Source organism: Gossypium hirsutum, chromosome A06, assembly GCF_007990345.1.
Source record: "Gossypium hirsutum isolate 1008001.06 chromosome A06, Gossypium_hirsutum_v2.1, whole genome shotgun sequence".
Taxonomy (NCBI): Eukaryota; Viridiplantae; Streptophyta; class Magnoliopsida; order Malvales; family Malvaceae; genus Gossypium; species Gossypium hirsutum.
In genome coordinates this window covers 240,459-267,199 of record NC_053429.1, presented here as the reverse complement: position 1 = coordinate 267,199, position 26,741 = coordinate 240,459, and the positions used below count along the sequence as shown (strand labels likewise).

Sequence of the window (26,741 nt, the reverse complement as noted above, 5' to 3'; positions counted from 1 at the left end):
CATGTCAACCAAGAAAGGTCCAATATAGTTATATAGATAAGATAAAAGGTTGAATCCTTGGACCCAAACATTTAATGGGCCAACTAGGCTGCTTAAAGGTCCAATAAACTTAATAACATCATTAGACTAGTAAAGCATCAAACTGGGGTTGCTCATGTTTTTTTCATTACCAAGGGTTGGTGTCTGTCTCCACCTAACTAAAATAACTGGTCCCAAACACAAAATTGAGGTTGGACCATTTAAGCTTTGATAGCTGCAAAAAGCCAGATATGTGATAGCCCTCCCCGTCCCTGGAATTGGGCACATGCCCTAATAATTCAAATCCACGACATGAGCTATGCGATGAACACTTATGATCAATAGACCAAATATCGAAGATTTATAGTTCAATGTTGTATTTACCGCATAGTAAAATTAAAAGACAAATAAAGTACAAAAAAAGTAAAATAATACTATAAACTTTATTACATAACTCTCTTATAAAACATCCACATCCTGATTATAGCTTACCCTGATACAACTTGAAAGTGTACATAAAAAAGGAACATAGAACTTCACAAAAAAGGGAAAGAGGAAAAAGATTTAGTTGATAATTATTGTTGGAACTTTTATCTGAAAGTATTAGAATTCTTGAAATTATGAAGCAATTTCAAGGACTTGATGCAATTTCTGGGTTTCCTTTTTTCCTGGAAAATATCCCTCCAATCAATGGAATCAATGGTTTCTTCTTTCTTCTTAATGAAGGGTGTCTCTCTAATTTCTCCACACCTTGTGGGACCATAACTTGAGCCAAGGACGGCGGATTCGCGAACGTCACGTATCGTTTCTTTTGAAGCTCCGGTCCTCGCTCGTTCGACATCCGTGTTTTCTCGACTTCGAATTTAGTCGTGTCCGGTACAATCTTGACGTCTTCGATCTCAAACTCCATCATTAGTTTCTCGGTTTCTCGATCCTTCATCTTTTGTAGTTCTCGCTTCGTTCTTTCGAGCTCTTCTTTGAGAGAAGTGAGATGATTCGCCATTGCTGTACTCTCTTCTCGAGCCTTTTCGAGGTTATTTTTCGTTTCCTCCAGCTCGGCTGCCACGGTTCCGAGCTTGGAATTAACATTTCCACTTGCTTCACCACGCATCTATCAGCAAACTAGTTAATTTAGTTTAGATGGCAACAGCAACAGATATCTTACAAACAAATATCTTAGCCTACAAGGTACTTGCTTCCTTGATGGATAATTTTCCTCTTTTAAAGTATAAATTATTAACGAAATTCTTAGATATCTTCAACAAGAGTCAGAGATTGATTCCTTAAATAAAGGTTAAATAGATTAATATACCAAACTAATTTTTATGTCTAACACCTTTATTCCATCACATGAAAAAGCCAGAAAACTGTAGGGAGTAGCAGAGCTTAAACAAAACACTTGCACTTAGCCACAAGCAACAACATATGAACAATCACTTGAATTCAAAAACCACTTAATTTAATCATGATAAAAGCTAACAATTTAAAACTATTCGAATTTAAATGAACTCGAATTAAAAATTACACAAACCCAATATGACTTATAATGCAATGTTTTTGAAGTCGGATAGATGATTGAAACAATCAAATCATCAAGTTCTAATTCGACTAACTCAAAAAAGGGAAAAATTAGAAAAAAAAATCAGATTTAAAAAAATTATAATAATGATATAAACATCAACACTAATTTAGGTTAATTTTTTTTTTATTAATTTTAAGTATTTGGGTGGATTGAGTGACTTTTTTTTACTAGTTTGAGCCATTGATTGAAGATAAAAGGATAAAAATAAAAGGATAAAACTCGTAATAACTCAAACCGGAAACAACACAACCTCCTATAGGTGGAGTTAAACACAAAGTATATCTATCTCAGCATGGCTACCTACCAATACCTTAACCAAAGAAAAATGTTTACCTCCTTGAGCTTGGTGGCATAAACTTCACTTGCCAAAACTTTCTCACCGAACAAGGCAACAGCTTCTTTAATCGACCTGAATGGTGCCCTAGTATCTATCTCAGCCCTTTTAATCATCATAACTCCACCTTCACCTTCCATTATATATATATATGAAAGTTGGCAAAAGAGTGATGAAAGGAACCCTTTTTCAAGTTGGACTATATTGAAGAATGGGAAAGGGGAAATGGGGAGGTTGGTTTCAAGTTGATATGAGGGAGCAATGGGGAAATAGGGTGGGAAGGGAGCTTCGTTACTTCGCGTCCACTTCACTGGTATTTTATTTTTATATTTTGGCATTGAAGGTGAAGTTGGTGGGCTTTTTGTGGTCTTCTGAAATTTCGGCTGGTCGTCTATCGAGAGGGACTTTTTAACTATAAACCCAACTTATAAAAGGGCCCAATACCATATTTTTGAGTCCCCTTCTTTGGAATTTTTTTGATAAAACCATAATTCCAACTCAGATTATTTTTTAAGAATATAAGCTCTTTCTTTAGATCCCTTTGATTAGACGTAAAATTCAATTACCCAATTTTGTAAGAGTGGAAGGATTGATGGTTTAAATTGAATTTTTAACTTTTAGGAAGGGCCAAATTGTATTTTTCTTTATTGAAATGACCTAAAATTGAAATTAACCAATACCCAAAACTATTCAAAAAATTTAAAGCTGGAATTAATCCTATCTAATATTGATTCAAGCAGCTGAATTAATTAGTTTATGTAAAATTAATGATTTTGTAATTTCGTGTATAATTAATTAGCGTTAACTTTGTTGTGAATTATAAGTGAAGTTTTGATTTCACGTTTTGTTTTAAAAAGAGATGTTTCCACAATTATAAAACAAGTTTTGGTCATTAATTATAAAATCATTAGTCCTAATCTGAATATGTAATAAAAAAAATCTTCATACCTTTTCTTTAATGACCAAAAGCAAACCCTTTCTTAATTTTTGGTACAATTTAATTTATTACTTCGTGGTCTTAAGTTAAAAGACATAAATCTTATAAAAAATATTATGACTTGTCGAGGAGTCAATCAATTCCGTATATATAACAATTGAAAGAGTTTTCTCGAAAGAGTTTACCTCTTTTTAATAAAAAGATTTGTATAAATACTCACATTTAGTAGCTGTCTATGTATTACATACAACTTATCTCGATAAGATACTCTTATCGGATTCACTTTAAAATCAAGAAATAAAATCTCAATTAAAAATAATATCAACTTATTAAAAAAATTACCAACTTTAAACGAATAACATTTAAAAAACTTCAGAAATATGGTGATTAAACTTACTCAATAGAAGAGAATCCCATTAACATGAAAGAGCCATTTCTATATGAAATTCAATCACTATCTGGCAGTACAAGAGATGAGAGAGAAACACAAGAAAGTGGACAAATAGAAAAACATCCTGAAATTAGGATGGACCGAACACCAACAAAGCATAGATGCTATGTCAACATCGACTTGTCCGCCCCAAACCCCCTTTTTCTTTCTATTTAAAACAAAACCCAACTATCCATCTGGGAGGTAAAGATACCGTTAGGTTGTTTGTTTTACTTCTTGCTCAAATTCTACTTTTAGTCCCTCTATTATACTAAACATAAGATTTCATCCCTCAGCTTTTATTTCACCCAATCTATTATTCAAGACATAACTTTTAGTCCTTAAAGCTCTAATTTAACAACACTGTTAATCATTATCATTAATAAAACCCTCTAATAATAATATCATAGAGTGACCAAATTAAACTCAAAAAGCTTCGTACATCCAAAGACCATACTGTTCAAGCTTTCCCATCAATGAATTTAAGTGGGATCCAACACTTCCTTCTTCATTCTCAACCTCACAATATATATATATATAACAGGAAAAAGGAAAAAACTTTTACTGTACTTCTTCTTTCTCCTGTTATTTCGAGCGGAATCGTTAACCGCAATGTCGGTCACTGCAATAGCAACTGCAACATCGTCAGCCATTGGATCGTTCCGTACCAGGCGATCCACGAACGGGGTATCTCGGTTCAAGATGTCCATCCGATCTAGCTTCGTTTCAATGGCTGCGGCTCCCATGTTAACCAAGCTACAGCAAGACTGCGCCACTCCTTTGCCGGTTCTTCGCAACGTGGCCTCCTCCATGTCTGATGATATCCGTGCAGGCCTTGCCGTTGATGGCGGCAGCGATCTCAAGATGATCCTCAGCTACGTCGATAGTTTGCCTACTGGGTACGTAAAAAGAGTTTGAAACTTTGGTTTTATTTAAGCTTAAAAAATGGAGATTTATGTTGTTGTTTTGAAATAGGGATGAAAAAGGATTGTTTTACGCACTGGATCTGGGAGGAACAAATTTTCGTGTTTTGAGGGTTGAATTAGGTGGGAAAGATAAGCGTGTGATCGCCATTGAATCCGACCAAGTTTCAATCCCACAAGAACTCATGTCTGCTACATCTGAGGTTTGCTGCTATTGTTTTTGTTCTGTTTCTTTAAGAACATGAATTGAATCTCTTGTAATAAATGTTTATGATGTTGTAGGAGCTGTTTGATTTTATTGCTTCAGCTTTGGCAAATTTTGCTAATAAAGGTGGAAACTTTCCTGGAAAAAAAGGTGAAATTGGGTTCACTTTTTCATTCCCAGTGAAGCAAACATCCATTGATTCTGGAATATTGATTAAGTGGACCAAAGGTTTTGCTGTCTCTGGAACGGTTTGTATTATCAATTTTGGGTTTTTTGGGGCTTACATTATGTTGTTTGTTGATGATGTGTTGTTCTTTGTTGAATGGTCCTCGAGGAAGATGACATAAACCTGGATTTTCTTTGACTCTGGTAAGAAAATCGTCAGCGAAGGGTCTTCCTTCATTACAGAACATATGCTCCGGCATTGTCTAGCTCACGTTTGTCTTATAAGAGCCTAAGTACATCCTGAGCCCGTCACACCTTCCTCAAAGATAAGTACATTGCCTTTGACGTTCATTGCTGTGTTTAAAATCTGTATGCAGGCTGGAAAAGATGTTGTTGCTTGTCTGAATGAAGCTATGGATCGGAAAGGGATAGATATGAGAGTGTCTGCCTTGGTATGTATTTAAAATTCTTTGTATTATCAATGTCGGAAGCTGTTTCTAATTTGATTTAGGGTTCGTAGGTGAATGATACGGTAGCTACTTTGGCCGGAGCTCGATATTGGGATGATGATGTTATGGTTGCTGTTATTTTGGGTACTGGAACGAATGCTTGCTATGTGGAACGGATGGATTGCATTCCTAAATTGCAAGGCGAGTTTTCCCCTTCCGGAAGAACAGTGAGTGAACCTCGTCTCTTGTATGTTCTTATTTGAGAATCATAGTTGCTTTCGAGTCTTATGGATATTTTGATTGTTTACAGATTGTGAACCTTGAGTGGGGAGCATTCTCAAAAGGCCTTCCTTTAACAGTGTTCGATAGAGATATGGATGCTGCTAGTATCAATCCCGGAGAGCAGGTAAACTCGAGTTTTAATGTCATGTTATTGTTCTATTTTTAACCTATTCTGATGTATGAACTATTGTTTGTATGTTGTAGATATTTGAGAAGACAATCTCTGGAATGTACCTTGGTGAAATTGCACGAAGAGCTCTGCTGCATATGGCTGAAGAAGGTTCTCTGTTTGGGAAATCCGTGCCAGAAAAACTGTCTATGCCTTTTGTACTCGGGTAATTCAAAACTTTATCTCGGTTTCTTGCTGTGCAATTCACTTAAATTAGGTTTTAAATTCATTGTGTTTGGCTAAACTTTAAAGTCCATATCTTTTCCGAAACTCGACATTACCGAATTGTTGTAGAACCCCGGATTTATCTACAATGCAGCAAGACGGCACAGAAGATCTGCACACCGTTGGATCAGTCCTATACAACGTAGCCGGGGTAAAACTTTTTCATCATTACTCTACCCTCTTGAACTTCAGTTTCTATGTAAACAAATCCTGTATATTTCAATCATATGACGAAACATCTTCTCTGATCTTGCAAAACAGGTCGAGTCCGACCTAAGTTCAAGGAAGATTGTCCTAGAGGTATGCGACACAATCGTGAAGCGAGCTGCACGATTAGCCGGCGCAGGGATAGTGGGGATTCTTCAAAAGATAGAGGAAGATACAGAAGATGCCATCTTCGGAAAACGAACGGTAGTGGCAATGGACGGAGGCTTGTATGAGCGGTACCCTCAGTATAGAAGGTACTTAAAAGAGGCCGTAGCCGAGCTTCTTGGACCGGAAACATCCCAAAACATTGTGATAGAGCACTCCAAGGACGGATCAGGGATTGGGGCTGCTCTCTTGGCCGCTACAAACTCCAAGTATGGTCGAAATCTTTAGGTAAATCAACCTCATAGTTTCCGAAAGGAAAATTATTGCTTTTGTATTTTATCGAAAAAAAAAAAAACTGGGGAGTAATTGCAATTTTGTTAGAATAGAGTGTAAAACTATATGCAAGTCAGATTTTAAATCCAGATTGTAATAATTTGTATTGTGTATTAGTAAAGCCAATAAAGATGGAATCAATGAATTTATTCTATCTCTATCATCTTTCACCATTTTAGTAATTTTACAATTCTACCAAGTAATTTTAGTTTAGTTAGCATCATTACTCTCCTTACTTGCAGAAAAATGTGCGTTGAAATGTATTATCTTTTTTATCTAAGAGTTGAGAAGAGACTACGAGTAGTTGTAGGTATTATATAAAAAAATAAATATGATAATAACCTCTAATGAGATGAAGATGAAAATAATTTTTTTTACACATGCCTTAAAATTATGGCACTTGTAATTTAATAAATGCAATATATTTTTAATAGTCTTTCAAGTGTACATTGAACAATAATATTATATTTTGGTCACACCATTAAAGGTGGGGTAGGGAATCAATAAATGATCATATGAATAATGTTAATAAATATAACATCATTCTTAAAACATAATTTAAATTACACGAAAAGTGATTAAACATGAAATTTACCATATATTATTTGAATTATCTAACAGGTTTATCAAACATGCCATAAGTAATTAGTCATGTTAATTCTTATCTAAACTCAAGAATCTGACTTGATTAACTTGAAAACGATAAATCTAAAATTATCGAAAAATACCTGGAATCTAAAATGACTTAACAAGTTAACCTATCCTAAAATAGTCGGAATCGAAAATTATCCAAATAAAAGAAAATTTAAAATCCAAGTGATGTAGAAGTAAATTCAACAAATCAACGGTTAAGAAACGCCATCACACGAGTCTACCCGTGTGTGTTAGTGCACGCTAGTGTCTTCTTGTCGTCTTGTAAACTTTCAAATCCTTTTGAGTATTCAACCATCTGTGAAAAGAGACTTTGAAAATTATAATTTTTTGGTACCCGAAGGCTCGATTTTTGCTATTTTGCCAATTAAACCCTAGAACTCTTTGGTTCCAACAATGGTACGAACTTAATCTTTACTCATTTTACTTCCTCGAAGGTGACATTTTTCTTTATTGGCAGTAGAAAATCTGGGAATTTTTTTGATCGTTTTTTGTTGTGTTTTATAATGGCAGATCCGATTCGTTTTGTTGCAAAACAGGCAAGGCAAGACTCGTTTAGCCAAATACTATGTTCCCCTCGAAGATTCCGAGAAACACAAGGTCGAATACGAGGTATTGCATTTTCCCTTGACCTTTTAATTTTGGGTAATTTTCTTAGTTAGGGTTCTTGAATATCTTGATTATGCATTTACAGGTTCATCGATTGGTGGTTAATAGAGATCCAAAATTTACCAATTTCGTTGAGGTAGGTGATTTCCTAATTCTCCTTGAAAAATTTGTAATTAATTTTTCTTCTTTTTTCGATTTCCTTGAAAAATTTTAGGAGTAATAAAGGTTTTTTTTTTCTTTATTTCTTTAATTAATCTTGATTTTAGAGAGAAACCCAGAAGAAATTAATAAGAACATTAATACAAACTCTGTGGGCAAAACATCTAGACCATTAAGCATGCTCTTGCTGAATGTTTGATTGATTGTATGCACATATATATATTTGTTGCAGTTTCGTACGCATAAGGTAATTTACAGGCGGTATGCCGGATTGTTCTTCTCCTTGTGTGTTGACATAACCGATAACGAGTTGGCATACTTGGAATGCATCCATTTATTTGTGGAGATATTGGATCATTTCTTCAGCAATGTTTGTGAGCTTGACTTGGTTTTCAATTTTCACAAGGTATGTAACTAATCCGATAGTTATTGTTGACTTTTTGGGTGATCGTTACTTGCTGGATCGAAATTTACTTCGTGATTCATATGAAGCTGCCACTTTCAATTTGCTTTTTCTTTTTGCAGTCTCTTTCTTGTGCATGTGAAAGCTAGCTCTGCTTTGTTGTCTGCTTTTATTTGTTCGTTCATGGGAATAATCATGCGTTATCTTGTTTATTGAGCATGTCCACCAAGTTAACAATTAATGACTGTTGATATGAATTTGAGCTTATTATCAGTGTTAGTGTGTGAATTAATGTGGATTGTTGTATCATCTGCCACGAAATTTACGGTTTCCCTTGAAATTCTTGAAGGTCTATCTGATACTCGATGAATTCATTCTTGCTGGAGAGCTTCAAGAAACAAGCAAAAAGGTACACATTTAACTATTATCATGCTGATGGTTCTACAGTTACCATTCTCCTTTTTCCAGTCATCTACTTCTCTATTATCATCATCATGGAACTTTCATGGTTTTTTTGCACATATTATACCAAAACGACTAGTCGTATACTCTTTGAAAACAATAGCAGTGAGATGGGTGGAAGCCCCTGTACTAGGATTTAGAATGCATTTTGCCCGCTCTGCTAAATAAATAAACAAATTAGTCCATATATGTTAGACTAAAGAGCAAAGTGGTCCTCTCTGTTAAAATTTTCATCCATTTCTACTGTTAAAAATTGGGGTAACTAAGAAAATAACCAAACAGTTACACGTGATATGTCACCTGTACCTCATGTTGACGTACAAAAGCCAACAATAAAAATGGATAGAGTTTTTAAGAGCAGGACCAGTTTGCCCTTTGATCCAATGTACAATGATCAATTACCCCATTTTGTTAGTAGGATGGGGGGCAAAAGGCTATCTAGCTCCTAGCATAAGAGCCTCCATTGTACTTTTACCTAGTTAGATGTATTTTATGCAAATAAGGATGGGATGCTAATGCTTGATGGTTTCTAAACTATAGCACTGAAAGTTCGTGTTGTTGCATTTTTGCAGGCTATAATAGAGAGAATGGGAGAGCTGGAGAAGCTAGAGTAAAGATGATTCTGCATGAAACAGAGATTAGTGCAATTTGTGTTGAATTTTTCCCATTTGTTGCTTTTCTTTTTGTGTGTGTGATATTATTAATTTGTGTGCAACTTGAAAACTGAAATACATGGTGTCCCCTTTACTCCTGTTTTCCTTTGCTACAATACTGACTACCAAAAATAGAGCTGTGGGACAGTTTTTTTAAGGATTGTTGATATATATTTGAAGTTAAAAGTATTATCGATGTTAAAAATTTATTTATTGATAATTATATATATATTTAAAATAATGTTCTTTTAATTCTTCATAGAATGATCTGTGTAACTTTTATGTGCTGAATAATAAGAGAAATCACTCTTTATATTTTAATTAATTTAATTCTAGTGTTTTTTTTAGCAAGTTTATGAATTGATTAAAAAAAATCAAAATATAAATAACTTCTACAGAAAAAAGTATTATGGAGATTCTTATACTAAGAGTTAGATTATATTTTGTCTTTTCTAATATACTTTATGAGATTATATTTTGCTTTTTCTAATATACTTTATGTTGATGTATAGAAATTAATTTCTAATAGTAGAAATACATTAAAATTTTAATATAATAATCAATTTACTTTTTAATTTAACAATTTTTAAAAGAAGGATATTTTTACACAATTTATATTTAGTTGGTGCTTATTTTTGGTTACATATGAATGAGTTTCCATTTTTTATTTTAGAACAGGATAAAATAATATTTAGTTCTCGATTTCAGTAATTTTCTCAATTTAATTTCTATATTTTTTTCACAATTGATTGAGTTTGACATTTTTTTTTCAAATTTGGGTTTATATTATTTTGTGGCATTATAAGAGTGTATCATGTCACCTATTTTTTTTTATTATAAAAAAGTATAATTTGTAGATGATGCTGCACAATTTTAAAATATCATATCATTACATAGGTTAAACTTGAAAAAAATTATCAAATTTATAAACTGATATAAATCGAAAATGTATTCGAGAATGAAATTCAAAATGTAAAGCTCCCAGCTTAAGAATCTTCACTATTATTAAAGCGAAAGAAAGTAAGTACAACTGTACAACCATATATATGGTTTTACATTGCAATCAATATTTAATTTATTTTCAAAAATCTTATAATATAAGTTTACTTTTTAGAGTCGAAATTAAGCCAAGGGGATAATATCTAAGGGCATTTATGTTTGCCGCCATGGGTGGTCATGTCACGGTAGCACGGGCACACATCATAGTTACCGGAGGTGCCCGGCGGCACGCAATTGCATCGGTCACAGCATGTCCCGCAAGCTCTCTTGCAAAGGTTCGGCCTCGACGATAACTTGCACCTCTCCTTACAAGCTTCGTCACAATCTAAACCATAATTAAGCAAACAAATATTACTTAGCAACATTTTATTTAAAAACAAAGTGAAATGAACTCGTTTATAATTACAATTCATGTACCTATTTTGTCGTCGGTGAAAGACTGTTCCACCATGTTGGCGATCACCTGCCAAAAAAAAAATGAACATGAACATGAACATGAACATGAGCCAAAGATCTTACATGTTGTATACGAGAATAAAAGAACAAAACATTGGTTAGAAATGGGGATTTTTACCATTGGATCAGACGATGACTCAACAAAGCCAATTAACAGCAAAAGAGAAATAAGAAGGGTAGCCAAAAGAGTATTGGAGATGGCCATTGTTGCTTGGGTTTTTTAAAACTAAATTGATGAACAGGGCATGACATGGTATGGTATTTATAGCAAGCTAGGAGTGGTAATGATAGATGGGTGTAATGGATTGTAACCAAAGGTAAAGTAGGTTGATGTTTGAAAGTAAAGCTACCAGAGACATCACAAAAATGGTTTGTGTCTTTAGAGATCGCAATGGGGCAGAGCAAGTCGGTGTGTTTTTTGGGTCTGATTTTTATGTGACCTTAGAAATGGCAATGTGTCCTTTAGCGGGTTGCTTGCTCATACAAGTACTAACCATTTATATACGTATTTAAAAAAGAGATTTTTCACCTACTTCAATTTAATTCGTAGTAAAATTTAAGTGAATATTGACTTGCTTAAAATAGAGTATATGACAACTAATAAAATATTACTTAAAACTAAAATAAAAATATAATTTAAAACTTAAAATATCAATTTGAAAAAAAAAACCTTTTGAGTAATTTCTTGAGCCCTTATTTGAGTAATTTCATAAAGGCTAGGCCATTATCTGATAATTTTGAAAGATTTAACTCATATGTGAGTAATTCCTAAAAGATTGTGCCCCGATTTGAACATTTATCTCATATGTATTCATAGGTCGTGCTGGGTCCATGCAATGTATCTAAACTAATTTTTTAAGCTCGGTTTGAAAATATGTTTACCTTTTTACCCAAGCTTGACTCAATTTAAGAAAGATAAACTTGGGTTCGACTCGGCCCCTCCATATTTGACATTTTTAGATTAGTTTTTTTAATTTAAAAATACTTTTAAAAAAAATATATAATGCACTAAAAATGTTAAAATAAAAGTTTTCTCACACATTAAAAATATGTTAAAAAAATTTATAATAAAAAATACTACCATAAATATAATAAATGTTTTAGCGTATTAAATATAATTTGAAAATTTTATATTTTGTATTGAGTTATTTAGTTAGGTAATTTTTTTTTTAAGTTTTAGGTAATGAATTTGATTGTTGTTGGGTTAGTGATTTAATTTTATATTTGATATGCTGCTAGTGGAATTTTTAAAATCCACAAGCTAAGTCAGGAGGTTGATACATAGTTAGTGGAATAAAAAAGGTATATTGCCAAAGTACTAAATACTCAACCTATATATAATGATTTATTTAATATATATATTTAACATAATTATTTTTTATAAAATAATATATTCAAGTTGAGCTAAACCCGAGTCTTTCTCAAGACCCGGTCATATAGAAAATGGATCTTAAATTATACCCAAATTCATTTTCTGAATTTTACATTTTCATCTAAACCCTCTTATTTTTCGAGTCACTCAATAACTTTATTGTGGAGGTTAAAAATGTGTCACTTTCCCTTAATTGGTATTTTAAAATAAATAAATAAAAGAGATAAACATTAATCTCATTTGCAGAATTAAAAAGAAAATCCACTGCCATTATTCTTGTTATTTTCCAATAAATAAATGAATGAAAGAGATTGATCAAGAAGTATTATTCAAGATTTTCCTTTTGGAATGGGCAAAATATCTTTTATATTTGACCACTGTTTATAACGACTAATTTTTTCAAGGTTCGTGATTGTCTCTCTTGATGATGTTATCTTTAAGGTTAAAATTTAAATTCTTTTCCTAAAAACATAATGTGTCTTACCACTACACCTAACGCTTGTTAATTGTATTTGATCATGGTTTATGAGGACTAATTTTTTCGGGACTCATGACTGCTCTTCTGGATAATGTCATCTCCAAGGTCCGAATTTAAATTATCTTCTTAAATATATAATGTATCTTACTATTACACCTAATATTTGTTAATTGAAGTATGATTAGATGATAATCAGAAAAATATATAGAATTATATAACTTTTATTTCTGAATATGATTATGAAGTAACCATGCATGTTTTTCATCTTTTAACATTTCTTTAAAAAGTTCCAATGACGCGTTCCCCTATCGATGTCACACATTCAAAATATTATATGCTTTACGAACCAAATTAATGGCATCTAGGACCACCATTTTGATAAACTTTGTTCAATTCAAGAATCTCAATAGGTTATTCGGTAGGTTGGATTTATATATATATATATGTTGGGTTGGATATAGAATTTTTTTTTTTTTGTTTGAATATATGGATGTCATTAAATTAAAGGAATGCGTACACTGTAAAACATGTAAGAAACATAAAAACGCAAAGGGTTACAAATTAAAGGCTAGGCCACAAGAGCTTGGAGCCTATAAAACGAACTCATGCTTACCTCAAACCATTGAACATTGTCGAGGACAGTGAACTTTTCTTTCACTGCATCCTTGAGGGAAAGCCAATTCAGTTGAAGCTTGTATTGGTGGAAGATTTCTGACTGGCTAGTGTCATGGCCATTCCAAAGTATCTGACCAGCAGAAGGTCGTGAGAATCCCGCTAAAATACGCAAGAACGTGGTCTTGCCAGAGTCATTGCTCCCTTTCAGCACAAGTGCTACACCATCATGAACCGACCCATTCACGTGCCGCAAGATTTGTTGTGCATTTCTCATGCAAGACACATCGTTGAGAAGAGTTCTAGGCAGTGTAAGCTTCCTCATAGACATTAATTGAAGTTGAACAATAGTTATCTAAAATTGAGGTTTTATTCAAGAGAACTTAGTATATTAAGATTGATGACCATAGTAAAATATTTAGACATGTGAGATCGAAAAGGTATCCTATTGAGTAGACTTGTATCAAGCTGAAAGACCGAAAAGTTATCAGTTTGCCTAGGTGAGACCGAAAGGGTATCTTAGATGGTAATACTTAGTGAAGATGAGACCAAAAGAGTATTCCTAACTAAGGGTGTTAAGTACTTAAATTAAGGGTAATTATTGGCTTAGTTAATAATTAGGTAACTCAATTAATTCTAGGCTAAGTAGTTTGAGTTGTCGAAACTAAGAATATGAAAGTCTGATAACTTAACTTAGGGTAAGTGTAACACCCTAGGCAAATCTCACATCGACAAAGCACGAGAGAGATTTGGGCTATATAAAGGGGTTGCAACATTTAAGTAGTAAGAGACATTTAGGGGGTATATGGGCGCTCCCAAGAACAAAGCCGTGAGGGTCATGTGCGCCCAAAGCTGATAATATCTTACAGAGCTGGGTGTTGGGTATAAGCTAAAATAAGGAATATGATGCAAAATAAAATTTTAAAAGTAGGAGAAATTAAAAATAAAAGAAAATGCTTAAATTATAACTAAAATGGAGTAAAATTGTTATTCTATCACTATCACTTAGCTAAAGGGGTGAAAGGCATTGCCTGCCCGTAGCCTACGCCCGTGGAGAAGAAAATAGGAAAAATATGTGGGAGAAAGTAAGCAACGACCACCAACAATGACACAACTTTAAGATTTTTTTCTTTTCTTTTTTAAGAGAGGAGTCTTGGACTTTGGAGTTCAATTAATGTTTGAATATATGGATACAAGGTTTAGGCTTAGGATAGATATTAAATGATTTCGGCTTGAGTTTTTTAAATATTAACGATAAAATTATATATCAAAAATAAAAATGATTAAATTTATTTAAACAATATTTTTCAAAATTCTCTTCTCTAAAAATATATTTAAATCGTATTCTTTAATCAATTAATTAAATTGAGTTAATTTAATCGAATCGGAATAAAAGTAATTATCCGTAAATGCCATTGTTTTCGGGATGCCTTTGTCGCATATCAATGGTTAAATAGACATATAATAAATTAAATCCTATGCTTTTACAAAGGTGGTATACCCTTATTTCGGTGATGATGAGATAATCCGGTAGATATCATTTACGGATGAGAAAAATGTATTTAAGTGTGTTTAAATTTATGTCTTAAATTTTAATCAATAAGACCATGTAAATAAAAATAAAGAAAATTTCGATTATTTATTTATTATATATTCAAACTCAAAATAAGAAATCATACATCATATAATATCGCTAAAAAAAACTAGTGATTAAGTAAAATGATTCGTGCTTTACAAAGGACACTTTTTTTTTTTTTTTTAGAATTATTCTTAACTAAACCATGCATACGTTTATTAATTTCATAACAACATCAAAAGAGAAAGATTCGTTCCGATTGTCGGTTAACACTCAAGGGCACTTGCGTCGGCCACCGTGGGTGGTCAAGCTAGCATAGCAAGGACACATTTCTTGGTTACCGGCTGTCCCCGGTGGAACACAGTTGCAGCGTGCACAACATGTCCCGCATGCCCTCTTGCATAGGTGTGGCCTCGATGATAATCGGCACCTCGCCGCACAAGCCCCGCCGCAGTCTGAAAAACAAAAAGAAAGCCAAACACAAAATCAACATGTTTAGAAAGTGTCTTAATGCCTCTTAGCTTCCTACAACGTTAATTTTCTCGACGATTACCAATTTTCTTAGGGGGAGCAGTTCCCTTGTTCTTGCTGGCACTTGTCACCAGTTGATCAGCAGCAACAAGTTGGAGAAGGAGAAGAGAGATGAGAAGTGAAGCAATGAAAGCCTTAAAGATGGCCATAACTAAGACAAGAAAATAATAGAGAAACCGTGTTTGGTTTTCTTGTGTGTCTTTAGTGTTCTGGTGTGGAACATAAGTGAAGTATTTCAGGCATATATAGCCCCCAAAAAGTTAAGTGGACAGAGCAAAGAAAAGTATAATTAATGGTTGTAGTAAACTGGTGAAATATGATAAGCTGTCAGCTAATGAGAAATGAAAAAAGATATGTGAAAATGGTGAGCTTGTTGGGGAATATCTGGTGGAGGAACAACCCCACTGGAACCATCTGGAATAATAAAGTAACCAATTTCTTTCTCACATTTATATTCCATCCCTTTTAAATAATTACGTATTATTAAAAAAATAAAACCAAATTCATTCAATTTTATTTTCATCCACGTATCATTATTTTAGTTAATAATTATTATAAAATTATATATGATCAATATATTAAATATTAACCCAATTTTATTTTTCCTGTGGGGTTAATAAATTAGAGAACAAAACTTGGGATTTTTGTCATGATATCTATCAGTCTCGGGTTTGAAAAACAGGGACATAGGCATAGCCCACCACTTTGGTTTTTTTTTTTACTATTCTTTAAATTTTTATTTTTTTATGCTTAAAAACAGTAAAATTTTATTTTAATCCTTGAAATATATATGTACAAAATCTTTAAATTATTTCAAAGTTTCTGTTTTATTTGCTTTGGGAATGATATTGTTCTGGAGATGACAAATCCGTACTATATGAACTTGAGATCAATGGTCATGACTTAGACAAGACATGAGAGTGTCTTGTCAACACAAAAACAAAAAATATTCAAATTTGTTAATATGTACAAAATATTTATCTTATTAAGCTAATAATTAAAGTGGTAAAACTACGACAAAATCTTTATACTATACCATAAAATACATTTTAGCTTTTTTGCAGAAAAAGGATAAATAAATTCCAATACATTAAACGAGTGAACGGAACGGAATAAATTATTTATTAAAATTTGATGTTTATATATAAGATATAATAATAAAATTAATTTTAAATCTTTATATATTTATTTAATTTAATTCTTGTTTTTAATTAAAAATAAATTAAAATTTTTTAAAGCTAATAAGACTAAAGGGTCAAAAAGGCTTTAGCAACTAAATTTTTAAAAATTTTGATTAAATTATTTTCAAATTATAAAAATTTTAAATTTATAAAATCTTATATTTTAGAACTTAAACAAAGGAATAATTCAACCACCTCCATCCATGGCCAGCTAATAGTAGGCCGGTGCGTGCAAATTCAATGGCATCCATGTCAGATTATTGGGTAGTTTTTTTTTTCAATAATTAATTAAATTTTCTCATTTTTCTTATGTTTTAAATCATAAACAACATTTTCTATTAGTCAAAGATATTCATTCTATATTTAGAGATCGAATAATAAAAATTATTTATTAATATTATGTATGATATTTATCTCTTTCAGTAATACGTAACTTGTATAAAAAAAATGTGTTCTAAATTATTGTTGTAATGACAGAAATTTGTATTAAATTTTAAATCCATAACTGTCTAGAAATTATAAGTGTACTCATCCATTTTACGATTTGAATCTATTCCTCTTTGAACCAAGAGTGATATATCCACATAAATATTAATAAGCAATAATGAGGTTTAGTAATTCCAAAATATATAAAATCAATTATCCAATTTATATTTTATGATAAATTCTAAACAAGAAAATATACCAAATTTTGTAAAAGGAGAGAAATTTTCATACACACAAGTCTATTTATATAGCACTATGATGGAAATTAGACAAAAAGATAAATTTAATCCCTAACATTTATTTATTTGTCATTTTGGTCTTTATTATTTTTTTAAGGTCATTTTGGCTCTCAACCTTTAAATTTTAGTCAAATTGCTTGCTTTTGGATGAAAAATTTTGCTGAACTGTTAAAATTTTACAACATTGATGTGGCCACTAATGTGGTAGTCCACATATAATTCATATAAATTCAAAATATATATATATTTAAAAATCAACAAATTTTTAAAAGGTTCATAAAAACTTTTAGAAAATTTGTCCATGTTAGCCGTGAATTATACGTAAAATGTCACAATGTCATTAAAATGTTAACAGTTCAATCAGTTTTCCGTGAAAAAGTAAATAATTTGACTAAATTTTAAAGGTTGAGGACCAAAATAACCAAAATAACATAATAAATAAATGTTAGGGACTAAATTTATCTTTATACCTAAAAACTAAGAAACAAACTATTCTAAATAAATTAAATTCATTGATTTTAAGGGTTTGAAAATACCAAAATATTCATTGATATATATCCTTAGTAAATCAAATAATAGCACATTAAAAAGTATTTTAAAAATAAATTAAAATGCTTTTATTTAAAAAGAAGTATCAAAATTTGGACCTTAGTTAGATGAGATAATATTTTTGGTCCCTCCATAAATTAATTGTTTAATTTAAGCCATTTTAACATTACTATGTTTAGCTTTGGCTCCTTAATTTTTTTAAAAAAAATTATCTCAACCCTCCCTCAAAGTAATAGTACTTACGAGTTCTTTTTATAATAGTACTTGATCAAATGAGAATCTCTACTATTAAATTGATCAATTTAATTTTTAATTATTAAAAAAGATCAAATAAGGCCAAATTCAAACAAAATTAACATTTAGTGTTTAAAAAATGACAATAACGGTTAACATTGTTAAAAATTGACATTATTCATTACTTTTTAATAGTATAAGGACGATATTAATGTAATCCGGTCTTTATAATAGAAAAATCTCCCAAATGCATTCATACATATATATATATTCATACTAGGTTTAAAGAATTTGAAGGACTAAAACCCCGTGTGATGGCTTGATGGTTAAAGGTGTTTATTGTCCTAAATATGATCTAGGTTTGAGTTACGCTAGTTACATTTATTATTCGGACTTTGCCCTGTCGTTGTAATTCAAATAAAATAAAATAAAAAGAATTTGAGGGACTAAGGCTGCTAGCTCCCACTACTATTTCCCCCATTGATAATAAAAGCAGATAATTTTTGGTGGTGAATTTTGGGCAAAAGTGAAAACAATGGATCCTCTAACGTCTGTTTCATGATTTGTATATTTATATGATTTCATATTCTCATTCGGCCTCCTATATTTGGATGCCTTCTTTAATATTTTTCGTCACATCGATGCAACCAAATTTGAAATTGGAACTCAAAAGGGGCTACCTTACAATTCTATATCATATGAGTGGCACTGCTACATTTGGAGGCATCTAGAAATTATGGAAACTAATTAATGAAATTGAAAAAAAAAAATATTATATCAAAATTTAAAATTTAGTCCCTCTACTTTTATAATGTTTTTATTATGCCGATGGATGTTGATAATACTATTGGTTGTGATGATGTTATTAAGCTTGTAAGAATTAGTAAAAGGGAAAGGTTTGCGTACGTGCATGAGAATTGGAGTCGAAGTTTAAAGTAGGGCAAATGAATGGATGTTGATATAGTAGAGGGACTAAAGTCAAAATTAGACCAATTAGAGCACTTGATGATGCAAAAATAAATGCAATCAATTGGGACAGCTGTACCAAAGTCTCCTTTTCCACAACAGCTGTAAGTGGCTGATACTTATCCATCGAATTTCAATTTCAGCAGTTTTGGAAGTATGTTTCGGAAATGAATTTTAGTGACCCTTTTTAGGGCATATAGAGTTGTGCTCAACTCAATGCCCAATTATGCCTTTGTTTTAGCTGTATTAAAGTTGGTGTTATATCTTTTAAGCATTTTAGTGCATTGTTTAACTACTATTAGCATTCAGCAGCTAATGATTTCGATTCCCCACTAACCCTAATTTATCAATGAAAATAAAATACTTGTTGACACCAAGTTAAAATTATGGTGATGGATTATACTTCATTCAATGAGCAGACAGCTGAGAGAGAGATTCATATTCTTAAGCCATGAGGTTTCATAAAGAGTATCGTTGGTCATTCTAAAGGTGTCATATATCATTCGTTTATTAATTTTATATTTCTTAGATATGAGCTAATTTAAACGGGGTAAGCAGGGTCTTGCCCTCCTCCCTAAAAAATAAAAATAATGCAATTTAATAAAAATAATGAAAATTTATGTTAAATATGATAAAATTGTCATTTAAAAAAATGATGAGATAAAAAATTTAATAAATAATAAAATTATATTTTGATATCTTAAAAATTTATAATTTAATTTTTGACCTACTAAAAAAATTTCTAAATTCATCTATCTCTAGAGCTCAATTGACTTACTAATATCCTTTCTACACGAATATGAATTATTATGTTAAGACAACGAGTAATTACAATTTATAAATAATTTGCTTTTGACAGATGCATGGGTCCCCACAATATGTGTTCATCTTGTTGTGGGTCAATGAGGTAGAGGGTTCACAAGATACGAAGCTTTTGGGTTTTTAATTGATATAATTTGATTCTCGCGGAGTATCTTACGAGACTAGCGAGCCATGAGGTATAGATAAAATAATATATAAAAATTAATATTTATATCTATTTTAAGTTTTTTTTTATGCATTGCTTTTTATCAATAACGCAAGTTAACGCTTTAGTGCCGTTGAAAATCTATATGCTCTTAAATATTATAATAATAATGATATCAATTGAGTGAAAATCAGTGAGGCAGGCTGGCACCTACAGGAAGTTGAAAAGCTCATTTGTAGTTTATCCAGCCAGATCATATATGAAGTAAATGGATAAAGGGAACTATTACTAACTGTAGGGAAAGGTAGGGCCATTTGGATACACACACGCACGAATGAAAATCATTGTCTCTGTCATGGTTGGACTAACATCGGGAACTGTGAACCTAGAACCAAACCAAAAGTCATGTTTGGTACAAAAGAAAACAAGGGGTCTATAAAAGATAAGAATATGTCACAGCTGGCTGCCTACTCCCCCAATCATTAAACCTTAATGCCTCACAGCTTGCAAAGGATGATCCCTATTCCATTCCACCTTTCTTTTATAACGAAAACAAGAATTGCGAATGAAATATATTGTTTTGTATTAATTTTATTTTATAAAATTATTCGAATATATATTTATATTTGAAACTGCAAGTATCCCTTATGGAGTTTTGTATTAATAAGTCGAAAGATGAATCTGGCGGCTCAATCAATGTTAAGCATTTTGTACCCAACTCCGATTCCGAAGTTGGTGGTTAACTGAAATGGTCCTTTTTCTGGACTCTACATGAATAGCTCTCTTTTGTCCTTTCCAAGCTCAAGGGAGGAGTTTCAATTTAACATGCAATGACACAATAACTCTCGCCAAATATCTTATCCGATGGTTGAACCAATTAACTCTAATATTATAAACTTGGAGAATGATTAAAGCTATAATGACGGATACTATGGTGTTTTGACGGATTTTATTTATCATTCCTCTGCTTAGCAAAGCCCTTTGCTCTTGGTGCTACGACGTCGATGACTCTCTGCTGTTTCACATGATCTAATCTTGGATGGACTTTAGTGTCATCGCACCAGTTCCTCCTGGTATCTGTTGTTGCTTATCTTCTAAGTTTGTTTTCAACCTTGGCTCCTCCTCTATTGGTGTTCTTGCTTGTTTTGTGGCAACCTCGGTGTTTTTTTTTGTGCTTCACAATGTCATGACCTCCGTCGGAGGCGTGCATGCCATTGGGTCAATTGCAGTGACCTCTCGTCATGATGCCAATGCTCTCTCCCTCTTCCTCCTTGCTTGGCGACTCTTGGAAAGCTTGTTGGGATTTTGGGCTTAGTCCTTGGGCTCTTGTTTGTTATATCTCTCTGGGCTTTAGATATTTCTCAGTTTTAAAAGAAAAATGTTTTATGTTATTATTTATTTGTATTTATCTACTTTTTATTTTTATTTTGTAATGATTAAATTGATTGAATAAAAAATCAATAGTTTGATTAGTTTGAAAATCTACCTAGTTCTTACAATACTAGATAGAAATGTTCATGGATTGAGTTGAATTAGTCTCATATATGATATTGAATACAATACATAGTTGTCCATAATCGATTCAATCTAAAATATGAACCTCAAATTTTGTTCAAATCTACTTAAATCCAGTCATATTATTTTTAGAATGTTAAATCATTTAATATTTAGTAGTTATATTTTTACTTTTATTTTCCTATGGTGTTATTAAATTTTTAAATATAAATAGGGTAACATGTTTTTTAATATTCGTATTGCATTAGAGTATATTAATTCTAATTGGTATAAATTACATAAAACATAAATATATATATTATAAACTTTAAAAATAAACTTAACAAAACTCAAGATTTTAATATTAGAGCCCAAACCTGAATTATTTCAAATCTAATAGTTTTATTCAAACTTTCCTAAATATCAAACCAACCTTCAAATTTAGATCAACAACCTCACTCTTAAACCGTTGTACGTAGTTAAAAACTCATTCTTTGTCAATTGAGTATTAGCTCAATTGGTATTGACATTGTTGTCAATACAGTAAGATGTGAGTTCGAATGCATTGAAGTACATTATCCTACTATTTAAGGGTTGAAGATAGATTATGGGTAATTTTAAGCATTGTATAAAAAATAACAGAGATGATATATAAGAACTAATTATAATGAGATTATTGTTAAAAAAAAATCAATCCATTCTTAAAAGTAAAAAGCCTTTTATGAAATGTTATATATCAAAGCTTATTTGAATAATTTGAAAGGCTTCGTGACCATGATGATTTTAACTTTCTCTTGACTTCATTTATGTCGTTTACCAAACCTGATGATACTATATAGTTTATTTTGGTGAAATATTCAAATGAACTACGTATATGAACAAATATAATTCATCCTTAACTTTACTGATTCCTTGTAATCATTGCCTTAGTTGCTGCCAGAAGAGAATGAAAGTACACTAACCATCCTTATTTTGCTACCTTTAAAGTTTACACCACAGCGGAGGGGAGTCGCACGACGAGTTGTCCGCCGAGGATACTGTTAAATTGAAGGAAAATAAACGCTTTTAACGACGGATTTATCAATTGAAGGCATGTTGTAAAATTCATGCACGATACTCACTTTTTGACATAGTAGTAGCAAAAATCTGCCAAAATGGAAGTCTGAACAATCTCGGAAAGCAGGACGAAACAAGGCCATAATCCGTATCCCAGAGCCGTCAATAAGCGCCCTCGAGTGTCGAATACCTAGGCAAAAGAACGTCTGCTCATTTAGATCCAACATTCAAGTCAATCAATCAAGAAACATTGCTCAGCGTATATGCAAGTCCATTCTACCTGGATAATCCAATGTGCACAACTAAAGAACCTCGCAACGCCCAACGCAAACACGTAATGTGCGGTAAACGGTTCGATGATCTGAAACGGAGACACAAAAAGGAAAGGTGATATATGTTCAAACAAGTGTCGGTTTTAAGAGCGACGAGCGCTTATCGCTTGTTGCCTTACCTGAATGTTCTGCATGAGCCGCAACTGAGGCAGAACCGAAATAGCTTCGAGGTAAACACAGAAAGCCCAGCAAATCCTATTGAATAAAAGATGACTTGTTGTTGGATGAATAAACAACGACAAAACCGCACAAGGTATGACCTGTTAGGAAATAAACTCAGCGCGTTTAAGCGACGGAAAATGGTTCGAAATACATGAAAAGGTTAAAACAAAACACAATGTAGCAATAACAAAGGAACAAAGAGGTTAGATACGAAGACAGACCACATAGTGGATTCCTAAATTGTCTTTGTCGTGCATGTACGTTGACCTTAGTTTAAAACGGATCATGTAAATGATCCAAAGGGTTGTCCCTAACGTAGCTGTATCAAGTAGTGTATGCATGTCGTATTCCATTACAAAACTGCAGTATAATCGAACAGCTAAAAATATAGCTGTTAGTTCCTGTGATTTAAGGGAAAGTCCTGCAAAGAGAAGTGAAATTAAGACGCATGCAAAGGTAGTAGTTGATGAAATGAATTATCAACAAAATAAATACACGTGTATATATATATATATCTCCTTTTTAAGGTATTGGTAGGGATGGTAACGGTGCGGGGAAAGTTTTGCTAAAAACAACATGGATACAATTTTTATACCTCTTGCAAATAAGTAGAAAGATGTTTTTAATTTTGATATTGAGTAAATTAATTTTTATAAAGAAGGTAGTAATTTAATTATGCCAATTTTAAAAGTGAACAACCAACTAATTATAGTATCTTACTTTTTATTTGTATAATTATAAATTTAACCTTTAACATTTACGAATTTTGTCATTTTGGTTATGATTTAAATAAAAAAAATCAACAAATTTAGCCCTCGTTGGATATCAACGAATTTAGAATAAAGACTAAATTGGCAAAATGTGTAAATTTTGATTTCTAAATTGTTGAATTTTGTAGAATTTGAACCAAATTGACAATATGTGTAGATATTAATGGCTATTATATCAATCAAAAGTAGGATAAATTGACAGAAAATTTTGAACACCGTGATTAATTGTCCTTAATTACTCACTTTCAACACTGAGAAGAATCAATTTATTCAATTTCCGAATTGAGAAAGAGTATAGAAAATTTTTTTATCTTGCAAAATGATTTTATAAAATTTTAAAACCCAATCCAAAAAAAATTCCTACTGTGGTAAACTCCTTGTGTTGTGGTGCTACGAGTTTGATCTGACCATCAACCTGAACCAGAAGTTTTTAATTGAAAGCTTACCCACTTGTCTTGAATCAATTTTTGAAAAAAAAATTTATAGTAACAATTATAGTAAGAATTTTTTAAATGGGAACAAAAATGATCTTAGCCATTAGATTAAAATAAATGATTCTAAGCTTTAAATTTTGTATTTATCTTACCTTATTAAAATACAAACAACAACAACTAAATTTTCCTCTCTATTTCTAGCAAAACAATTAGAATGAAAAGCAAGATATTAGAGTTATTAAGATTAATCAATCCGAGTTTTAGCTATTTGTTTTTCTTGATTAAAAAATTGGTCAACGAAAAAAAAAATTCAACAATTTTAGAATAAAATGGTTGATCAATTTCTTCAATCAAGAAAAAAAATACCTAAAACTCAAATTGATTAATCTTAATGCCATTAATCTCTTGCTTTCCATTTCAAATTTAAAAAAAAATATGAAAGTAAAGATTATTCAAAAAATTTCATGGTGAAAATATAGAAAAATTAAGTGTAATTAATTTTATTTTAATAAGATAAGATAAATTTAAAATTTAGAAAATTTAATGGATAAAATCATTTACTATATTGCGACCAAAATCTACTCCTATGGATCGAAACCTTACGGACTGGGGTTATTCTACCGTAAATGAAATAAACATACTAAATATCTCCACTAATGGATAATATCTGATCCTCGATTACCAACCAAGAAACATACAAACAAGATTAAGGTCAAAGATTCTATTTTTTTTCTTACAGCAAGAGGCATTTATAGCTACAAAATATCACTGATTATGCATAAACATCCAAAAGAACATCAATCAAAGAAAAAAAAGGATGTACCAGCACAAGCTTTCTCTTTGGTAAGCTTGTAAATAAGGACAAAAGTACCCAAAGCATGAACAGCCTCAGCAGCAACAAAAAGATTGTTGTGATCTTCCACCACCATTCTCAAGAACAAAAGAGCTGCCATCCCTGAGATAGTCGCTAAAAACGCTTTCATCTTCGGTGGTTGTCGTCGGATCCATGTGGTGAAGGCGAAGATTGGGTTCTTGGTTGCCTTACCCTTCATTGTCTCACACACGAACTGGTTTTGTTAGTGGAATTTTTGGGAGTAGTTTCAAGTTAGAAGAGTGCCAAAAAGGTTAAACAAACTGTTTTAGTGGCGGAAACCAGAGAGGCACGCGGGTTTAGACCAACACTTAAAGGAGGGTGGTTGAACTGTTTTTGGTTGTGGCTCGAGACGTTGGCATTGAAGAGGATGAGGTTTTGTTAGCTCACTGTATTTCGGACAAGTCAGCGGACCAATTAAATTCTGTCTGAAAAATGTTTGGCATGTCTTCTAAATTCTATTATTAATTTGTAAAAGAAAATTATAATTCCACCATTTAAGTCAAAACTCTCAAATGTAGCCTTGGATTTGCCCATGGTGTTCTAAATCGGGGGAAGATAGACCAGCTTTCACTTTGAGCCAAATATACGGAAACCGAGGAAGCTATACTTGTAAGCCCAGTCCTTCACATAGAAAATAACCCAAGTAAGCCCAAAACGAAGGGTCCGTTTGATTGCCAGTAAAATGTTTTCCGTAAAATGATTTCTGGAAAATATTTTACTTTTCTGTAAAATGATTTACTGGAAAATATTTTCTAGTGTTTGATTGAATCTGTGTAAAATATTTTCTGCTGTTTGACAGATTTCCTGAAAATATTTTCCGGAAAAGTTATTTTTTATATATATTAATAAATTTTTATATTTTAAATTGCTTTTACATATATTGCAATGATTTATTTATAATAATACTCAATTATTAAGCTACAATATTGATTGTTAAAAATTGAAAAAATATTATCCACAATGAGTACTAGTAATAATATTGAATAATTATAAATTGCTTCGAAACCACAATGAGTACTAGAAATAATTTATCCAAATACATACTTAGTAGTACACCACATAATAACAGCATTGTCCAAGTGTATAATATTACACCACATAAATGTATCAATATCTTCAACCCTGAGAAAATTTTTGAAGCCAAATTTTTCTATGCTTCTTACTTTTAACTAAAAAACTTTGGTTGTATCTTTAATTAAATTATAGAGACCAATTTGATATAGATTCTAGTTTGAGAATATACTAATCAGATTTTTTGTAAAAGATTTTGATATCGATTACTTGTAAATAAAGAAAAACGAATAAATTCACAAAAAAAAAGATAAAGAAAAACGAATAATCCATATTTCATTATGTTGTATCTTTAATTAAATTATTATCCATAATTAAATTATTATCCATAAAGTTGGTAAAAAATAATTTTTTAGTATTGTTCGTGCATTAGTCGGTGTGAAATGTTTTAGTCAGTGTACACTATACGAATCAAAATTAAAATCGGTGTAAGAAAAAATTTTAGTTATTCTAATTTATTATTCAAACGGCATCCACCAAGAAATGCAACCAAAACCAATGTACAACCTACTACATTAAAACAGAAACTGTGCCATTTGCTTAACCCACAATCTTTCCACAACCATATCATGAAGCAGTTTTACACTCAAAGTGTTTGCAC

General features: G+C 31.7%; 7 protein-coding genes across 7 annotated transcripts; 2 read left to right on the top strand and 5 right to left on the bottom strand.

Moving 5' to 3' along the window:
- Window positions 1–406: 406 nt before the first annotated feature.
- Window positions 407–2,226, bottom strand: LOC107938129 (WEB family protein At1g75720). The gene is made up of 2 exons (XM_016871195.2): window positions 1,934–2,226; window positions 407–1,129 (listed from the first exon to the last, which is right to left on the bottom strand). Exons 1-2 carry the CDS (start codon window positions 2,072–2,074, stop codon window positions 650–652), a joined length of 621 nt encoding a protein of 206 aa, XP_016726684.1. The 5' UTR covers window positions 2,075–2,226; the 3' UTR covers window positions 407–649.
- Window positions 2,227–3,719: 1,493 nt separating this feature from the next.
- LOC107938100 (hexokinase-2, chloroplastic) lies at window positions 3,720–6,518 on the top strand. The gene is made up of 9 exons (XM_016871167.2): window positions 3,720–4,200; window positions 4,277–4,427; window positions 4,507–4,677; window positions 4,972–5,046; window positions 5,115–5,270; window positions 5,354–5,449; window positions 5,530–5,660; window positions 5,789–5,870; window positions 5,981–6,518. Exons 1-9 carry the CDS (start codon window positions 3,914–3,916, stop codon window positions 6,317–6,319), a joined length of 1,488 nt encoding a protein of 495 aa, XP_016726656.1. The 5' UTR covers window positions 3,720–3,913; the 3' UTR covers window positions 6,320–6,518.
- A 473-nt stretch (window positions 6,519–6,991) lies between these two features.
- LOC107938106 (AP-2 complex subunit sigma) lies at window positions 6,992–9,490 on the top strand. The gene is made up of 6 exons (XM_016871173.2): window positions 6,992–7,414; window positions 7,529–7,627; window positions 7,710–7,760; window positions 8,016–8,189; window positions 8,536–8,595; window positions 9,221–9,490. The coding sequence occupies exons 1-6, from the start codon at window positions 7,412–7,414 to the stop codon at window positions 9,260–9,262; spliced, it is 429 nt and encodes a 142-aa protein (XP_016726662.2). The 5' UTR covers window positions 6,992–7,411; the 3' UTR covers window positions 9,263–9,490.
- Window positions 9,491–10,287: 797 nt separating this feature from the next.
- LOC107938126 (gibberellin-regulated protein 11) lies at window positions 10,288–11,241 on the bottom strand. Its single transcript, XM_016871192.2, has 3 exons — window positions 10,875–11,241; window positions 10,718–10,763; window positions 10,288–10,625 (listed from the first exon to the last, which is right to left on the bottom strand). Exons 1-3 carry the CDS (start codon window positions 10,959–10,961, stop codon window positions 10,444–10,446), a joined length of 315 nt encoding a protein of 104 aa, XP_016726681.1. The 5' UTR covers window positions 10,962–11,241; the 3' UTR covers window positions 10,288–10,443.
- Window positions 11,242–13,174: 1,933 nt separating this feature from the next.
- LOC107938120 (ABC transporter I family member 1-like) lies at window positions 13,175–13,543 on the bottom strand. The gene has a single exon (XM_016871187.1). The coding sequence runs from the start codon at window positions 13,541–13,543 to the stop codon at window positions 13,175–13,177; it is 369 nt and encodes a 122-aa protein (XP_016726676.1).
- A 1,445-nt stretch (window positions 13,544–14,988) lies between these two features.
- Window positions 14,989–15,768, bottom strand: LOC107938108 (gibberellin-regulated protein 1). Its single transcript, XM_016871175.2, has 2 exons — window positions 15,348–15,768; window positions 14,989–15,249 (listed from the first exon to the last, which is right to left on the bottom strand). Exons 1-2 carry the CDS (start codon window positions 15,472–15,474, stop codon window positions 15,068–15,070), a joined length of 309 nt encoding a protein of 102 aa, XP_016726664.1. The 5' UTR covers window positions 15,475–15,768; the 3' UTR covers window positions 14,989–15,067.
- A 6,451-nt stretch (window positions 15,769–22,219) lies between these two features.
- LOC107938118 (ER lumen protein-retaining receptor erd-2.2) lies at window positions 22,220–25,484 on the bottom strand. The gene is made up of 6 exons (XM_016871185.2): window positions 25,019–25,484; window positions 23,213–23,412; window positions 22,949–23,089; window positions 22,778–22,858; window positions 22,563–22,687; window positions 22,220–22,478 (listed from the first exon to the last, which is right to left on the bottom strand). The coding sequence occupies exons 1-6, from the start codon at window positions 25,245–25,247 to the stop codon at window positions 22,430–22,432; spliced, it is 825 nt and encodes a 274-aa protein (XP_016726674.1). The 5' UTR covers window positions 25,248–25,484; the 3' UTR covers window positions 22,220–22,429.
- Between the last annotated feature and the right edge of the window lie 1,257 nt (window positions 25,485–26,741).

Excerpts from the sequence above, each read along its gene's own strand:
- LOC107938106 (XM_016871173.2), top strand. Across the intron at positions 7,628-7,709 it reads AACACAAGGTCGAATACGAG|GTTCATCGATTGGTGGTTAA; the intron begins GTATTGCATTTT and ends ATGCATTTACAG. Across the intron at positions 8,190-8,535 it reads TGGTTTTCAATTTTCACAAG|GTCTATCTGATACTCGATGA; the intron begins GTATGTAACTAA and ends AAATTCTTGAAG.
- LOC107938108 (XM_016871175.2), bottom strand. The coding sequence starts at position 15,474 with ATGGCCATCTTTAAGGCTTTCATTGCTTCACTTCTCATCTCTCTTCTC. Across the intron at positions 15,250-15,347 it reads TGCTCCCCCTAAGAAAATTG|ACTGCGGCGGGGCTTGTGCG; the intron begins GTAATCGTCGAG and ends TTTGTTTTTCAG.
- LOC107938126 (XM_016871192.2), bottom strand. The coding sequence starts at position 10,961 with ATGGCCATCTCCAATACTCTTTTGGCTACCCTTCTTATTTCTCTTTTG. Across the intron at positions 10,764-10,874 it reads AGTCATCGTCTGATCCAATG|GTGATCGCCAACATGGTGGA; the intron begins GTAAAAATCCCC and ends TTTTTTTGGCAG. Across the intron at positions 10,626-10,717 it reads TTTCACCGACGACAAAATAG|ATTGTGACGAAGCTTGTAAG; the intron begins GTACATGAATTG and ends ATTATGGTTTAG.
- LOC107938129 (XM_016871195.2), bottom strand. The coding sequence starts at position 2,074 with ATGGAAGGTGAAGGTGGAGTTATGATGATTAAAAGGGCTGAGATAGAT. Across the intron at positions 1,130-1,933 it reads ATGCCACCAAGCTCAAGGAG|ATGCGTGGTGAAGCAAGTGG; the intron begins GTAAACATTTTT and ends GTTTGCTGATAG.
- LOC107938100 (XM_016871167.2), top strand. The coding sequence starts at position 3,914 with ATGTCGGTCACTGCAATAGCAACTGCAACATCGTCAGCCATTGGATCG. Across the intron at positions 4,678-4,971 it reads GTTTTGCTGTCTCTGGAACG|GCTGGAAAAGATGTTGTTGC; the intron begins GTTTGTATTATC and ends ATCTGTATGCAG. Across the intron at positions 5,871-5,980 it reads TCCTATACAACGTAGCCGGG|GTCGAGTCCGACCTAAGTTC; the intron begins GTAAAACTTTTT and ends CTTGCAAAACAG.
- LOC107938118 (XM_016871185.2), bottom strand. The coding sequence starts at position 25,247 with ATGAAGGGTAAGGCAACCAAGAACCCAATCTTCGCCTTCACCACATGG. Across the intron at positions 23,090-23,212 it reads ATTTAGGAATCCACTATGTG|GTCATACCTTGTGCGGTTTT; the intron begins GTCTGTCTTCGT and ends ATTTCCTAACAG. Across the intron at positions 22,859-22,948 it reads GGCTCATGCAGAACATTCAG|ATCATCGAACCGTTTACCGC; the intron begins GTAAGGCAACAA and ends TCTCCGTTTCAG.
- LOC107938120 (XM_016871187.1), bottom strand. The coding sequence starts at position 13,543 with ATGAGGAAGCTTACACTGCCTAGAACTCTTCTCAACGATGTGTCTTGC.